This window comes from Choloepus didactylus, chromosome 23 (genome assembly GCF_015220235.1).
Source record: "Choloepus didactylus isolate mChoDid1 chromosome 23, mChoDid1.pri, whole genome shotgun sequence".
Taxonomy (NCBI): domain Eukaryota; kingdom Metazoa; phylum Chordata; class Mammalia; order Pilosa; family Megalonychidae; genus Choloepus; species Choloepus didactylus.
This window is the reverse complement of record NC_051329.1, coordinates 9399265-9416125: the sequence shown is the minus strand read 5'-3', so window position 1 is coordinate 9416125 and position 16861 is coordinate 9399265. Positions and strand designations below refer to the sequence as shown.

The window sequence follows — 16861 nt, the reverse complement described above, 5'->3', positions numbered from 1 at the left end:
CACAACCTCACCCGTTCGTTTATATAATCGCCTATGGCTGCTTTTGCACATATTTGTAAGCATACAGAAAAAGGTCTAGAAGAATAAATTGGTAATATTGGTTACTTCTGGAGATGGGGATGGGGGAGAAAACAGGATAGGGGTGTAATCAAGGCAGACTGTATTGTTTGAGCCATAACTGTATTGTTTCCATTTTTAACAAGGATAGTGTCTTCCCATTTTACTTGCAAAATTAAATATTAGTTAACACCAAAGAGGGAGGCAAACGCTATAATGCCTCACCAATATGGACTACCTACAATGTGTAAACTCAGAATTGAACCTTAGAGCACAGCCTATCAGGGGAACAATTATTGTAATGGTCCCTAGATTGTAAGCCCTTACAGCAGTCAAATCTATTCCTGAATTGTAATGGCTCTCTCAAGATTCTGAGATGCTGATCCCTTTTTGTATAAGCTGATGGATCCCTGGAAGTTTGGGTGACACTTGAAGCTCAGAGCTAGAACTCAGCAGATAGGAATGTCAGAATTAGCACATATAGCAACTGTTAAAAAAGCTGAAAAAGAGTCCAGACTTCAACTAGAGATATGAATGAAGCAGATGTGGTTAGGATGAGGGCAAATTGGGCCAAAGGGAAAAGGACAATACTGGCTGCTTTTTAAAACTTCAAATTCCACGTGAGACCAAGGGAAGAGATGTTTAGTTGGTGCAAGATCTGTATTTCCTAAACAATTGACTCTTACATAATTACATGGAACTTTTAATAGGAAGTGAGACCTGGTAGGTTTGCATAGGTTAGTGTGAAATAGCTACACATCCCAAAGTAATTTGGACAGAGAATAAAAATATATATGCAGGGCCCCCCTGAGGAGCTGGGGGAAAATGCAGGGGTGTTGGGCTTCCTCACCTGGATTGTTGCTGATGTTCTCACGAACATTGAGGACTAGTGGTTTGATGTGCCAAGCCCTCTATCATGGAACTTGCCCTTATGAAGCTCATTATTACAAAGGAGAGGCTAAACCTGCTTATAATTGTGCCTAAGAGTCTCCCCCTGAATACCTCTTTGTTGCTCAGATGTGGCCCTCTCTCTCTAGCTAAGCCACCTCAGTGAGTGAAATCACTGCCCTCCCCCCCTACGTGGGACCTGACTCCCAGGGGTGTAAATCTCCCCAGCAACGTAGGATATGACTCCTGGGGATGAATCTGGACCCGACATCAAGGGATTGAAAGCTTCTTGACCAAAAGGGGGATGTGAAATGAAATGAAATGAAGTTTTGGTGGCTAAGAGATTACAAATGGAGCCGAGAGGTCACTCTGGAGGTCATTCTTATGCACTATATAGATAACACATTTTAGGTTTTAATGCACAGGAATAGCTAGAAGTAAATACCTGAAACTATCAAACTGTAACCCAATAGCCTTGACTCTAGAAGATGATGGTATAACTGTAGCTTACAAGGGGTGACAGTGTGATTGTGACAGCCTTGTGGATTGCACTCCATTTATCCAGTGTATGGATGGATGAGTAGAAAAATGGGGACAAAAAAACTAAATGAAAAATAGAGTGGGAGGGGTGGGATGATCTGGGTATTCTTTTTTACTTTTATTTTTTATTCTTATTTTTACTTTTTATGGTACAAGGAAAATGTTCAAAAAAATAGATTGGGGTGATAAATGCACAACTGTATGATGGTGCTGTGAACAATTGATTGTACACCGTGGATGATTATATGGTATGTGAATATATCTCAATAAAAAATGAATTAAAACAAAAAAAACGAAGAGGCCTGCCTGGTGGGCATCCAGCTGCTGATTTTGCGGTTTGGTCTTGCTCTCCATGGTGGGACCCAACACCAAAGAGTGCTCTTTATCTCCCAGGAGCCTCAGCCCAAAGGCCCGGCCAGGGTCTCCCTGCTGCTCCCCTCCCCGTCCCATTCTGGGGAGCCTTTATTACCAGCAGATATCTGTTGGACATAGAGGGCTGTTTTGGAATTGAAGGGCAGAATTCAAAAGTGGTGAAAACCCAGCCCCTCTCCCCACAGATTGCCTGTTAGTGACCCATAGAAAGATGGCATCTGTGCGTGGAGATGGCAGGTGGGCCCCACCTTACCCGGCAGCGAGTGCTCACACATACATCACGGCCTTCCGGATGGGAGGCACTGAGGATGCACCGTCTCTCCAGGGACCTTCCTGCCCCACAGGCATAACCAAAATCGCGGGGCGGCCACATGCAAGCTGATCCCGATTGGGGGGCCTTCCATCAAACAGCCGGGTGGGACTCTTCAGAAACTGCAGGGTCACGAGAGACAGAGGCTGGCCAAGGCCTGGGTTAGGGGCGGCTCAGAGGCGCGCGCAGCCTGCCTCTGTGGTGCCTGCAGCACACAGCCGGGGTCCGGGGTTGGGACAACTTGAGCTTGCATAGCCTGGGAGACCACAGCCCTGCCTGGTGTCAAGGTTGACGTTTCTCTATTTGATCATTGTACTGTGGATGTACCAGAGAATGTCACTGTTCCTAGGAAACAGACACCGAAGTGTTCAGGAGTAAAGAGGCGCTATGTCTACAGCTAACTTACAAATGGTGTACAACAGCAGTGGGCAAACTTTGTTGGTAAAAGGCCAGACAGTGAATATTTTCGGCTTTTTGGGCCAGACGGTCCCTGTCGCAGCTCCTCAACTCTGCCGTTGTTGCGCAAAAGCAGCCACAGACAGTATGGAAACGAACGGGTGAGGCTGGGTGCCAGGGAAGGTTTATGGATGCCTAAAATTTCCGGATGCAGAAATTTGAATTTCATAAAATTTTCACATGTGGTGACATAGTCTTTTCATTTTTTTCAACCATTTGAAAATGCAAGGAAAAACCCACTCTCATTGTTTACTGGGTTAATCAGTGTCCCCTGGAACTTCGGTTCCCCCAGAACCTCAGAATGTGACTTTAGTTGGCAGTAGCATCTTTTTTTTTTTAATTCAGTTTTATTGCGATATAGTCACATACCCTATAATCATCCACAGTGTATAATCAGTTGTTTACAATACCATCATAGAGTTGTGCATTCATCACCAGAATCAATTTTTGAACATTTTCCTTACTCAAAAAAAAAAAGAAAATAAAAGAAAAGAACACCTAAAACATTCCATCCCCCCATCCCACCCTATTTTTCATTTAATTTTTGTCCCCATTTTTCTACTCATCTGTCCCTACACTGGATAAAGGGAGTGTGAGCCACAAGGTTTTTGCAATCACATCATCACACAGTATAAGCTACATAGTTATACAATCATCTTCAAGAATCAAGGCTACTGGGTTGCAGTTCAACAGTATCAGGTACTTCCTTCTAGCTGTTCCAGTACACTGAAAACTAAAAAAGGGTATCTATACAGCGCATAAAAATGCCCTCCAGAGTAACTTCTTGACTCTATTTGAAACTTCTCAGCCACTGAAACTTTATTTTGTTTCATTTTCCTTCCCCTTTTTGGTCAAGATTTCTCAATCCCATGTTGCCAGGGTCAAGTTCGTCCCCAGGAGTCATGTCCGACGTTGCCAGTGAGATTTACACCCCCGGGAGTTGTATCCCACGTAAGGGGGAAGGCAGTGAGTTTACGTGCCTTGTGGGCTTAGAGAGAGAGGCCACATCTGAGCAACAAAGTGTTTCTCTGGGGGAGACTCTTAGGCACAATTATAGGTAAGCTCAGCCTCTCCTTTGCAGCAACAAGTTTCATAAGGGTAAGCCTCAAGATCGAGGGCTCAGCCTGCTAAATTGTTAGTCCTCAATAGGCAATGGCGTCTTTGCAGATGGAATTGGTTAAGATGAGATTGTACTGAAGTGCTGTGGGCCCTGAACCCAGCGTGTCTGGTTTCTTTACAAGAAGGGAAACTTGGACAGAGATGCAGAGAGGGATGCCACATGGAGACGGAGCAGGTGGGAGTGACACTGCCACAAGCCAAGGAGCTCCTGGGGCCACTGAAAGTGGACGAGGTTCGGTAGGACCCTCCCCCAGAACCAAGAAGGGCGTGTGGCCCTTCCCACTCCTTGGTTTTGGACTTCTGGCCTCCGGAACTGTGGGAGAAGAGATGTCTGTTCTTTTAAGCCTCTCGTCTGTGGTACTTTGTTCAGCAGCCGTAGGAAACTAATACATTGCACGTACAGAAACAGGTTTCAGGCCATATTTGGCTGCAGGCCATGGTTTACCAGTCTCTGATTTAGAAAAAGAACAGACCTGTGCACATACCTGCGTACACACCTGAGCACACCTGCACCACAGCTGTGCACACGTATGGGGGATAAAGCAGCTATGGCGCAGTGTTAGCAGTTGGTGAGTCCAGGAAAAGGGTGGATGTGTGTTCTTTGTACTGTTCCTGGAATTCTTCTTTAAGTGTGAAATTATTTCAAAATAAAAAGTTAGAGATGATTTTCCCCTCTGGGTGCCCAGGAATGGGTACCACATCAATACAAGGGGATGGTCCCATCTACCCCCGGTTGGAGTGGGCCAGAGGAGCCCCCAACAGTGTGCTTGGATGTTAATCCTGAGTGTTGACCAGTCACTTCATTACCTTCACTTCTTCCTTATTTTCTGGGTTCACCTTCATATTGAGGGGCTCTCTCCTCACTCCCTGCCCATCCCCTTCTTCTCTCCCACTGCTGTAGACTTTCCTCCCCCAGCTGAGAAAATAGTTGTTTTAAATACATTCCTCAGCTTACTGTCTTTAATTTCATGGTTCCCGTTCACCATATTGGTTTCTCCAAATTGTTGGTCTTAGATGATCTTAGATGATCAGAACTCTAGAGATAAGAACTGTTTACCTGCACATGGAGCTATTTATTGGGAGTTGTGCCATAGCAGCAAGACTGAGGAGTTCCTGTGTTCCATTTTCCTGGCATGGGGGAGAAGTCTCTTGTATTTCTCCTGGCCCTCTGGCCCTGGAAATGAGATGTTGGGTTAATTGGAATGCGTGTCCCTGGGGTAGGGAGGATTGGCTTTAAGGGAAGAAGGAGCGTATGCTTCTCCTAGTTGACTCAGAAGACTCTTTTGATTGGTAGCTTCAGAAACCAACTCAAACTGGTGTAAGTGAAAAGGAATTTATCAATTCAGATAACCAAGAGTGTTCATTCAGACTTGGTTAGATCCAGGGGCTGATGTAGCCCCAGGTTCACCTTCTACCGCATTAGCAAACCCGGGGGAAAAAGAGCATCTTCAAACCAGAAATTCCAACCATAGTCCCAGGGCTAATTCTCATTGTCCCAGCTTGAGCCATGTGTCTACTTCTGAACCAGTCATTTGCCAGAGGATTGGAGAAGACTGATTGGCCAGGTCTGGGTCATATGACCACCCTTGGAGTGGGGACTGTCAGCTCTGTCTAGAATTGCCAGGGGTGGCTCTTCCTGTTACCAGAAGGGGGAATGGAAGCTGGGCAGGAGAAACAGCAGTTACCCATTACCCAAGTGCGGTGCCATGCTGCTGCCCCCAGTTCCAGTCCCAGTTTTCTAAGCCAGTGGCTTAGTTGTAGTTGACAGGTTTAGTTGTATCCTTTTAGCTGTTAAACTGTGATCTTGTAGTCATATCCCCTGAACACAAGAAGACTATGAAAAATGACCTGTTCGCTTCTTCAGGAAACGCACAAGATCTACAAACAGAAGCTGGAGGAGCTGACTGCGCTCCAGACTTTGTGTAGTGGCTCCATTAGTAAGCAGAAGAAGCGGCTGAAGGACTTGAAGTACACACTGCAGAGGTAAGTGGGGTGCAGCACAGAGGCTCCTGGTTTAAGAGACAGAAGCCCACTCAAAACTGGCATAAGCAGAAAATGGGCATATTAATGGAAAAAAAACCGAGTGGCTTCAGACATCGCTGTGTCCAGGGGTCGAAGGGTGTTTTTAGGAATTTGTTTTTTTCTCTAGATTCTGCCTTCCTCTGATTGGCTTCACTTTCGGGCTGGCTGGCCCCTCCTGGTCACTGAGCTGGCCACCATCCGGCCAGGCTTGTATTTTCCAGCCTCACTTCCTCCTGGCTTGGCCACCCCAGCAGAATGAGAATGTCTCTTTCCCAGAACTTCCAGCAAAGGCTCTGGGTGTGATTCTCATTGGCTGGAATTGGTCATGTCCCCATCTGTGAACCTATCACAGAGGCTCTGGTTGGGCAAAGCTAGGTCGTAAACCCACCTGGCACCTGGGGGTGGGGCAGTCCACCTGAACCAGATGTGGGAGAGAATGAGAGATAGTTCCCCAAGGGAAAGTTGGGGTGCTATTATAAGAAGCGGCTGTGCTGAGTAGGGGAGCAGCAGATACCTTCTCGTGGGCATGGGGGGCTTTCCCCACCAGGGTGTCTGGCTTAGGGGTAGTAGGTTGGCATCTCTGGTGGGAATGTACTCAAGCTTGTGACTTAGGTCTCTTCCTGAGGCTAGCATAATAAGTTCACTTCTTGGTCCTTTATGGTTTGGAAAGTCCTTTCTTCCCCAGTGAGTGAAGGGGTACAGTAGATGCTGTGACACCCCTTAGGTAGGTGGGGAAACTGAGGCACAGAGTGGCTTGTCCCAGATCCCTTTGCGGGGCCTCCAGGCCAGAGCGTGAGTCTCCTGGTCAGTTCCTTCCTTCCCTCTTGGACAGTTTTTGGGGAGGTTGCCATTATACCCCAATCTCGAGTGACCATTTTGGAAATGGAGGCCTGCTAGTTCTGGGGATGGGGGACCCAGACAGGAGTGTGGCTGGTTCCATGTAAGGACATCACCACTCTTGGCTGAACACATCTGACTGATGGCAGGCCTCGAGTCTTTTTTCAGTCTAGGGTGTTTCAGCCTTGGCACTCTTGGCCTTTTGGGCTGGATAACTGTTGGGCCGTCCTGTGTGTGGCAGGATGTTGAGCAGCACCCCTGGCCTGGCCTCTACTCCCTGGCTGCCAGGAGCAGCCCCTACCCCAGACATGACAACAGAATGTCTCCAGATGTTTGGGGGGGGGGGTTGTGCAAAATCACCTCGGTTTAGACCCACTAGGTTAGAAGGTTAATTGATGAAGTTAGGTTCCTACATGCAAGGACCCCTGCCGTTCAAGGGTATGTATGACTTGGCTTTTCTAGTCTTGGAGTTAAGTTTTACCAAGGGATAACAGCCAGACCTTAACTGGTTGACTGCTTATGCTCTCAAAACGCCTCCCTGTCTGCCTCTAGTAATCTCCGGGCTTTTCTTTACTGTGGCCAGGAGAAGAACGTCACTGCTGGTCATTGTCCGTTGAGCTGGGACTCTGTGTCACGTATCTTTCTCAATGTCCCCATTCAGTCCTCACCACAGAATTGCCCCTGAGGGAGGCCTGCTGTTACCCCATTTTTCAGGTGTGGAAAAAAAGGCAGAGAGACTAAAAGGACCTTCCCAAGGTCACAAAGCTACCAATGAGCCAGAGCAAACCCTGAGAGTATGGTGGAGAATCGAGATTGAGAGAAGTGTTGGGCAGGCGAGGTGGTGGGAAGGGGGTGCTCGGTGCATCCGGCTTCTTCCTCCAGTCTGATTCATCCCCCATTCCTCCTGCACCCCCTCCTCTGACCACAGGTATAAGCGCCATGCCAGGCAGGAGGAGGTGGAGCTCATCCAGCAGATGGACACCAGCATCAAGGAGCGCCAGAACGTCTTCTTCGACATGGAGGCTTACCTGCCAAAGAAGAACGGGTAGGAGCTGGGGACTTACCCACCTCTGCTGTGGGCGGGAGGGTCTGGACCACACATCCCACATAGCTCCCACCTCCCTCATGAGCTCGAGGTGGAGGGAAAAAGAGTAAGCAAGGGAAGGAAAGCACAGGAGGCTTCCTCACGGTTCCGCATGAGCCTAGGAGGGACCTCAGCCTCCACTGTGTGGGTAATGACATCTGGGCAGGGCTCTTGCAGGGAAACAGAAGATCTAGTTCCAGCCCTTGCCACATGCCTAGTGTCACCTGGGGCCAGGAGGAAAGGTTGGTGTCTCCCAAGAGAACATTTATTGAGCACCAGCTGTATGCTGGGCATTGTGCTATGAGGTCTTTTGACGTCGGTTGTATTATTCTCTACAACCTGGTGAGTTGGGTCAAGGTGTCCCATTTTACAAGCTCAGAGACGTCAGGGAGTCTCTCACCAAGGACGTTCTGACTCGAGAGCCTGTGTTCTTTGCCTCGTCCCCCTTCAGAAAAGTCCCCATCCCCACCCTCAAGTCATTGCTGTCCCCTTGTTCTGGGGTGAGGTCCTTACAGTGTCAGTGTATTGTAACCTGACATGGGCTTCCAGGCACATCGTGTCATTTTACCGTGACTTTCTTCTCGGTTCTGCCAGGCACTGAGTCAGAGCCTCCCACCAGGGGGAGAGGATCACTTTTAGGCCAGCAATGGAATGGGAGGTGACTTGCCAGTTCTGTTACATTTTAAGCCATTTCTCTTGACATCGCCTTTTTCGCTGTTAAAAACTCCATGAGTCATTTTCAACAGAATGAAACCACAACCTGACAGCCATGACCCTCTTTAGCAGAGTGACTCAAATCCACCTTCCAGCCTCCTTCCTCCCCAGTTCCTCCATACATCTTGCCTCAGTGAGGAATCTTTGGATTGTAGGTGACAGTAAACCCAGTTCAAAAGTGCTTCATTAGAAATAGGGGATTTATTGGCTCATGTAGAAAAGTCCAGGTATAGCTTCAGGTATGGCTGGATCCTGCTGCTCAAATACTGCTGTTAGGATCTCCCTCTTACTTGGCTCTCTTTTTACTCTTTTGCAGTGTGGGTTTCATTCCTAGGCAGGCTTTCTCTACAAGCTGGCCCCCAGCAGCACCGGGCTTGCATTCTACCCCTTCCCCTTAGAAATCTCAGTAGAGAACATTTTTCGCTCTGTAGCTCTGGGGGAAGTCCCAGGGCTGATTCTCATTGGCCTCAATTGTATCACAGGGCCATTCTTGAGCCAATCAGGAGGATTCACTGCTCTGATTGGCCAAGCCTGGGTCTTGTGCTTTCCCTCAGGGTCTACTGGGGAAAAGTGACTCTGAAGGGAAGTTCCATTGCCCTTTCAGGAAGAAGGGGCTGTATGCTATGTGAGAAAAACAGATGCCCTCTTCATACCTTTGCTTCACTTTCACCAAATTGGAAATACCCCTAGAATCCACTGAGAGCTAGAAAAAAGGTTTTTCTCTTCTCTTCTTTCCTCTCAAACTCCTAGTCATCCTTCAAAGCCCAGTTCAGTTTTTCCCACCTTAATGAAGCCTTTCCAAACACCGCTGTCTCTATGGATTAAACCCCCTCCCCCAAGGTCCCATAACCCTTTATTTATACCTTTATAAGTGTATTGGGGTACAGGCTGTTGTACCAGTGGCCCAAAGGTACAAAAGCTCAAACAAGAGAAACCCATAACAGTCCAGAGGTGAGTGGGCCAAGAGCAGGGTCTAAGGAGGTCATCTAGGGACTCGGGGTCTGTCTACTGCTCACTTCTTAACCTTGTCCAGGGGACAGGACGCTCATGTCCTCCTGAAGGCACATACGAGAATGTACATGACACAACAGGCCTCATCCTGTAGGAATCCATTACTATGAAGTGTCCAAAACAGGCAAAGCCATGGAGACAGAAAGTGCATTCATGGTTGCAAGGGGCTGGGGGAAGGAAGGGGGAATAGGGAGTGACTGCTCATGTGTATGGGGTTTCTTTTTTGGGGTGATGAAAATGTTCTGGAACTAGATAATGGTGATGGTTGCACAATATTGTAAGTATCCTAAAAACCATTGAATTGTACTCTTGAGAATGGTGAATGCCATTGTATGTGAATTATATCTTGATTAAAAAAAAATGTGCACATCGGTTTTATTTGTAATAGCCAAACACTGAAAACAAGCCAAATGGTCGTTAACAATAGAGTGAGTAAAAGTTATGGTCTTTCGACTCAATGGAATACTCACACTGTGACAAAAGAAAGAATTACTGATACCCGTGCAACGTGAGGACTCTCACAGTCATAGTATTGAGGGAAAGAAGCCAGGCATGAAATAGTACACACTGTACACATTTACGTGATGTTCAAAACTAACCCAAGCACAGCAGTGGACCCCTTTGAAGGAAGGGGCACCAGGGAGCCTTCTGGGACTGGAAGCGTTTTATTTCTTGATTTCGGTGTGCAAATATGTAAAAAAAATTGTCATGTACACATAAGGTGTGTGCACTAACAAGCGAAATATGCCTTAATTTTAAAGAGTCCTTTTTAAACTGACCCAGAGAGTGCACACATGCATCCCTTTGCCTCAGTGGCTGGAGAGTAGTCACCTGCTCACATCTAGCTGCAGAGGAGGCTGGGAAACGGTTTCGAAGACAACTAAAATGTGGGCGTGTCTGTGATTGAAGCAAAATGGGGTGGGGAGTGGATTAGCATGATTGTCACATGTCACAGGGTCACAGTCACATCTCACTCCACACCGCGGAGCTGAGTACCCTGTCTTCACACAGCAGGTGTGCAGTGTGAGTGTGTTGAGCTAATCTGGATCTTTGTGGTTGGGGCCTGCCCCCCGGGTTGTCCGGGAATGAGGTCCTCACAGGTCTTTCCTGGCAGGCTCTACTTAAATCTCGTCCTCGGCAACGTGAATGTGACTCTTCTCAACAATCAGGCCAAGTAAGTGTGCCCAGGCCCCTGCCTGGCCTCATGAAATTCTGGGCATTTTGCTCTTTCAACGCAGGGAAGATGGGCCCAAGCTAGAATTTTTGCATACATAAAAAGTTGTGAACGGTCGGGGCTCTTGTTTTTGACTCCCTCTGACCCTTGACTCCTCAGCAGGGAGCTCCTAGGGGAGGTTTTCCTTCCTTCCTTTCACAGAGTTGGCACAATGGCCGGATGAGATCACCTGTGTCTCATGAGAAATGTTATGTGAGAAGGTGTGGCATACAGAAGGGCCATTTTTCATGGGAGATGGGCCATCCCGCCTACCCTAAAGCTATCATTTTCCCAGGGAAATTGATTTGTGGCGTTTCTGCTCCAGCACTTGGTTGAGGGAGGAGACCATGTCTGCTCTCCTGGCTGCCCCCCACAGGCCCAGAGCCCTAGACCTGGAGTTCAGGGACTTGGGGGGCTTCTGTGCAGTTGAACTTTTCCTCCCGAGTGAGCATCGCTGTTAATTCAAGGCGACATCTCCCCTTCAAAGGGATCGGAGTGTCCTTGTGGGCTGTGGGAATAGGGGCAGGTCAAGGGTCTGGTGGGGGCAGGGGTGGGACTGTGATAGTGATGTGGCCTTCCATGGGGGTCTGTTGTGGCAGGTTTGCCTACAAGGACGAGTATGAGAAGTTCAAGCTCTACCTGACGATCATCCTCCTGCTTGGTGCTGTGGCCTGTCGATTTGTCCTTCACTACAGGTAACGGGATATGGCGGGTGGGCATGCAGGGCGCAGGGAGGGGGCAGGCGGGGACAGGGAGGCTGGGAGAGAGGGACCCAGGGTCTCTGCTGCTTCTGCAGCGTTTGATGTGATAAGATGGGCTGGAAAAGAGGCCATCTCTCATGGGAAGTGGCAGTCCTGTCTACTCTGCATCCATCCAGTAAATTTTTATCAAATGTTTCGAACGGCTGCTGGAAAGGCCTTGTAACATGTAGTTAAGAAAGAGCCCAATGTGGTCCAGCCATCCAGGGGAATGTTATTTAGCCCTACAAAGGCATGAAGTACTGATCCAAGCTGTGATGTGGGTGAGCCTTGAAAACATGATGCCAAGTGAAAGAAGGTAGTCACAAAGACCACATATTATTAGGTTCCGTTATGTGAAATGTCCAGTATAGGCAAATCCATAGAGACAGAAAGCAGATTAGTGGTTGCCAGGGGCCTGGGGGACAGGGATTGGGGAGTGACTGTTAAGTTTTAGGGTGTTTTTTTTTTGGAGTGATGAAAATGTTCTGGGATTAGATAGTGGTGATGGTTGCACAACCCTACAAATATACTAAAAACTAATGAATTATGCACTTGAAAATGGTGAATGTTATGGTATGTGAATTATATACTAATTTTTAAAAATAAAACAAAACAAACCCCCCCCCCAAAAAAAACAAGAGTAGGACCAGACTGCATAGGTTTGATTGGCTTCTTGACTAACTGGCCGTTAACAGAGGCAGGTATCCTCGGGGAACCTCAGTCTCTTCATCCATAAAACGAGGATGATAGTAGTCCCTACCTCCCAGGGTGACAAGTGCATTAATACCATATGTGTAAGGAAGAGGCTTAGAACAGTGGCTGGCACAGAGCGGTGGCCAGAGAGTGTTAGCTCCTCTTGTTTAAGCAGGACAAGGCCATGTTCCTCTTGGAGGGTGAGGCCAGTGGGGATGCTGTATTGGCCCAGAGCTTTCTGTTTCTCCCACGGGCCCTGGAGTTTCTGCCCTGAGAGAGGCGGCCAAGTACTGCTTGGGCATTTGGCCCACGTGTCAAGGATTTATTTCCTGGTGGGCGCCTGGCTGGGAGTCAGCTGCTGCTGTGGCCACTTGAATGTTCACACAAAGGCCCTTCCGGGTGCTGGCCTGGGGCCGCCTGCTGCCTGGGCCTGGCCTGGGCCCCTGGGTGTAAGGGCTGTGCTGTCAGTACTGCCTGCTCACACACCCCGGTGCGTGGCATGGGGGGCCTTCTGGACGTGCACCCAGACTTCCTCATGTGGAACCCCCAGGGCCCTCTGAGGGCAGTCTGGGGCGTGTTGCCGAGTCCTGGGGTTCGTCTGAGGGCTGAGCGTTTCCACTTCTCCCATCCCTTCTGTCTTAGTTCCCCAGGTCTGCTACACCAGAGGTCCTCAGACTGGGTAGCTTAAAACAGCAGAGGTTTATTGTCTCACAGCTCTGGAGGCCACAAGTCTGAAATCAAGATGCGACCAGGCCACGCCCTCTCAGAAGGTTCTGGGGAGGCTCCTTCCTGGCCTCTCCAGCTCCCACTTGGGAGCTCCTTGGCTGTGCAGCGTCACTCCAGTCCCTGCCTCTGTCTTCCCGTGGCCGTCTGCTCCCTCTGCATCTCCTTCTGTGCCTCTGTTTTCTTACAAGGACACCTGTCACTGGATTTAAGGCCCACCTGAATCCAGAAAGAGCTCCTCTTATCCAATTCCATCTGCAGCGACCCTGTTTCTGAATGAGGTCACAGTCTGAGGTTCTGCGTGGGCACGGATTTGGGGGGACCCTGTTCAACCCTGCTCGCCTTCCATGGGTTAAAAGTGGGGCCCGGGAAGGGGCTGGACCGGTGTATCCTGAGGAGCTTGCTGTGCTGTTTAACCTCGGGCAAGTGGCCTGCCCTCTCCCTGCCTCGGGTTCTTTGCACCTGCAGTGAGGGTGGGGGCGGCCGTGGCAGGGTGGCCATGAGCTCTGATGAGCTCTGTTTGGAAAGTGCTTGGAGTATCACCTGGCTCACGAGTGCCGTGTCAGTGTCGCTGGCCGTTCCTGTCATTGTCATTCTGCCCAGGACTGGGCCTGCATTAAACAGAGCACAGCTTCACATACACGTCAGAGTGTCAGGCTTCTCTCCTCCCTCTTGCCCTTTTCCTTGCTGGGTGCCCCATCCAGAGCCCTTCCCTGGCACCTCTGAGCCTGGGGCTGGGCGTGGTTGACATCCTCCGAGCCGAGCGGTTCCAGGTCCAGCTCTGCTGCTCGGGGGCTGGGTAACCTGGAGGAGAGCCCTTGACCCCTCTGTGCCTGCTTCTCCTCTCCCCTGGGCCCAGGGATGCCTGCTCTGCCAGTGCCCCCTGGGCTTTGGGAGGCTTCAGTGAAGCAGCTGGAACATTTGAAGCCTCCTCCTCCTCCGGGTCAGGAGGCTGGGTTTCATCAGGACTGTCCTCGGTGGAGTTCGCACCTGGTGGGAAAGAGGTCTTTGGAGTTAAGCTCTAGGGTCAGACGGGCTTGGGTTTGGATCCCAATCCTGCACTTACCAGCCGTGTGATCCTGGGCAACTCACTTCCCCTCTCGGAGTCTCAGTTTCTCCTTCTATAAAAATGAGAAGCAGTGGCGTCTCAGTCAGGGTTCCCCCAGAAGAGACCCCAAGACCGGCATATGAGTGAAAGAGATTTATCTGGGAGGCGATCCCAAGAAATAGTGGTAGGGGAAGGAAAGTGAGACGAGGAAAGTTAGCCTGGGGGTGAGGGAGCAGGGGTGTTTGTCCACCAACTACTGTCAGTCACACCTGCCCCTGCCCCTGAGAAAGCCCCCAGGCATGCTGAGGGTTGCACGTCCTGGCAGGTGGAGTCAGGCAGGTGAGCATGGACCTGGCACGTGCACCTGCTACAGGAGCCAACCCTGCAGGCTTGCTAGGGGGATGCAGAGAGAACATCCTCTACAGTGCTGGCGATGTGGCAAGTTCCTGGTCATTAGCACTGACCCCCAGGGATGGCCACATCCCAGTCCCCGGAACCTGCAAGACTGTTTCCTCACATGGCCAAGTGGACATTGCCGGCGTAATTAAGTTAAGGATCTTAGGATGGGAGATTATCTGGGTTATCCACCTGGGCCCAGTGTCATCACAAGGGTCCTTCAGAGAGGGCGGCAGGAGGGTCCGAGTCAGAGGAGAAGTGACAGCCGAAGGAGCAAAGGTCAGAGTGACGTGTCGCTGAGGACTGTGGGCGGCCTCTAGCAGCTGCAAAAGTGGAGGAACCGTTCTCCACTCGAGCCTCCAGCAGGAAGGCAGCTCTGCCGACACATTTTGCTCTCCTGACTCCACAGCTAAGCTAAGCGATGTGTGCTGCCTTCAGCCACCAAGCGTGTGGTGCTTCGTCACAGCAGCTGCAGGAAACTGACAGACCTCGGCAGAACAGACGAGGCCAGCACCTCGAGCACGTCCCCGAAGTTCCCAAAGCCTTTACTTTTACTCTTCTTCCCAACAGGAAGACATAGGAAAGGACCGTGACTCGCTGCCGGGCCCGCCTTGTCCCCTGTGACCCCCTGTCCAGGTCAGGGAGGCGTCTCATTTCCCTGTGTTCGGCTTCTGAGGCTTGTTTCGTGGACTTTGGACCCTGTGGTGCTCTCAAAATAATAACAGGGAACATAGGGTGCTTTCCCTATGTGCCGGGCACTGTTGTCACCGGGTTATCTATTACACTCGGTTAACGCCCCCGACAGCCCAAGGCGGCAGGTGCTGTCACTGCCCTCACTCTCAGGATGAGGAGATGACGGCCCGGGAGAATAACCGACTTGCCGCACTCACACAGATGGGATGCAGCAGAGCTGGGATTTGAACTCAGGCCGTCTGATTCCTGAGTCGGCATTCCTGGCCCCCTCCCGAGCCTGCCTTGGAGGGCAGTGGTTCAGCAGGGGCAGGACCGAGAGGGTCCGTACTGGGTAGCCACAAAACAGGGTCGTGGAGCTTAAACGACGTCTGCCAGTATTGTTTATTGTTGTTGTAGCCTCTTTCCATTTCCCTGCCCCACCCCGGACTGGTACAGTTGGGCTCAGGGGTGGGAGTGGAGGGGAATAGGGGTCTGTGCCATCCCCTCCATTCAGCAGGGTCAATTCTGTTCCCACGCCGGGCCTCTCCCATGCTGGAAGGTTCCGAGGCGCTTGCTTCTCTCGTCAGGGTCAAGGACAGAGCTGTGGTTGAGGCCTCGGCAGAGGGGCTGTCTGTTGCAGGCTCCCCCAGGACCCCTCATCGAGGAATGCCCCCCGAGCCTCACATCGAGGGCCAGCCTCCCCATGTCGCAGATGGCAAGGCTGAGGCCAGGCAGGTCACTGACGGGTCACACACAGCACCAGACAGCGGGAGCCAGTGGCCTGGGTCTGTCCTCCGAAGGCCTGCTCTGCCCTGCCCTGGGCTGTGGTCGCCGTCAAGGGGGCCGAGGAGGTGTCGAAACTGTCCCTTGACAGTCCCCAGTGAGAAAAGCCACATGCAGGAAAGATCACAGGACAAATGTCCAAAACAGGCATTTCTGTAGGGACAGAAAGTGAATTCGTGGTTGCCTGGGGCCAGGAGTGACAGCTAAAGTGTATGATGTCTCTGGGGGATAATAAAAATGTTCTAAAATTGATTGTGGTGATGGGTGTGCAAGTCTGTGTACTAAACACCATTGAACTGTACACTTTAAATGGGTGAATCATGCTGGATGTGGGTTTTATCTCAGTAAAGCTATTGCAAAAAAAAAAAAAAAGAATAAAAGAAAAGATCACAGGACAGGGCCACACATGCTGAGTTCTTAACCGAGTGTTATAGGCGATCCAGCCCAGAAGGATTTTTTGCGTGTGTGATAAAGTTTACGGGTGTTTAAGGGGATGGCCGAGTTCACAACTCATAAAAAGGAATATTAGGTTTCCTGGCAAAGTCCTTTGGTCACCACACCACCAGATGTCATATCAGACAGTAAGAACTTAGCAGACAGTTGCTGCAGGCCGAGGGAAGGAGGGGAGACCTCAGTAAGAGCTTCAGGGCAGGTGGGATTCAGGTAGAAAGATGGGGGTGGGGAGACGGGCACAGGCATTCCCAGTGGAGAAAAGACCCTGGAGGCCGGACACCCCTCTGCCTTCCCGCAGTTTGATTTGGGGGTTTTCAGAGGTAGCAGCTGCTTTGTGTGCATGTTGGTTCTGGATTGCTTGTTCTCTTGGGGGCTGGGGAGGACAGTGGCCCCTGGATCTCCTGCCCACTCCCCTCCCTGGGGCTCTTTCTCCATGACAGGGTGACAGACGAAGTCTTCAACTTCCTGCTGGTGTGGTACTACTGCACCCTGACGATCCGGGAGAGCATTCTCATCAGCAATGGCTCGAGGTAACGGGGACCTGGCTGTGTGGGGGTACAGAGAGGATCAAGGGGGGCCTGTCACCCCACCCTGCACTGCCATCTTCCTTGGGAAGGTAGGGGACCGTTCACACCCAAGGAGGAGGAGAGCCGGGTCTGGTACGGTTGGTTCTTGCAGCCTCACTTGCTCACAGTCAGTCTCTTGTTTGCAAGAAACAGAAACCCTAACT

General features: G+C 50.4%; 1 protein-coding gene across 1 annotated transcript in view; it reads left to right on the top strand.

Moving 5' to 3' along the window:
* The window catches only part of TMEM120B (transmembrane protein 120B), a 39693-nt gene that overhangs the window by 11787 nt on the left and 11045 nt on the right, over positions 1-16861 (top strand). The window contains exons 2-6 of the mRNA XM_037816788.1: positions 5607-5725; positions 7530-7646; positions 10525-10584; positions 11223-11318; positions 16572-16661. Of these exons, the coding sequence (XP_037672716.1) occupies positions 5607-5725; positions 7530-7646; positions 10525-10584; positions 11223-11318; positions 16572-16661 (482 nt within the window). The remainder of the gene's footprint in view (positions 1-5606; positions 5726-7529; positions 7647-10524; positions 10585-11222; positions 11319-16571; positions 16662-16861) is intronic.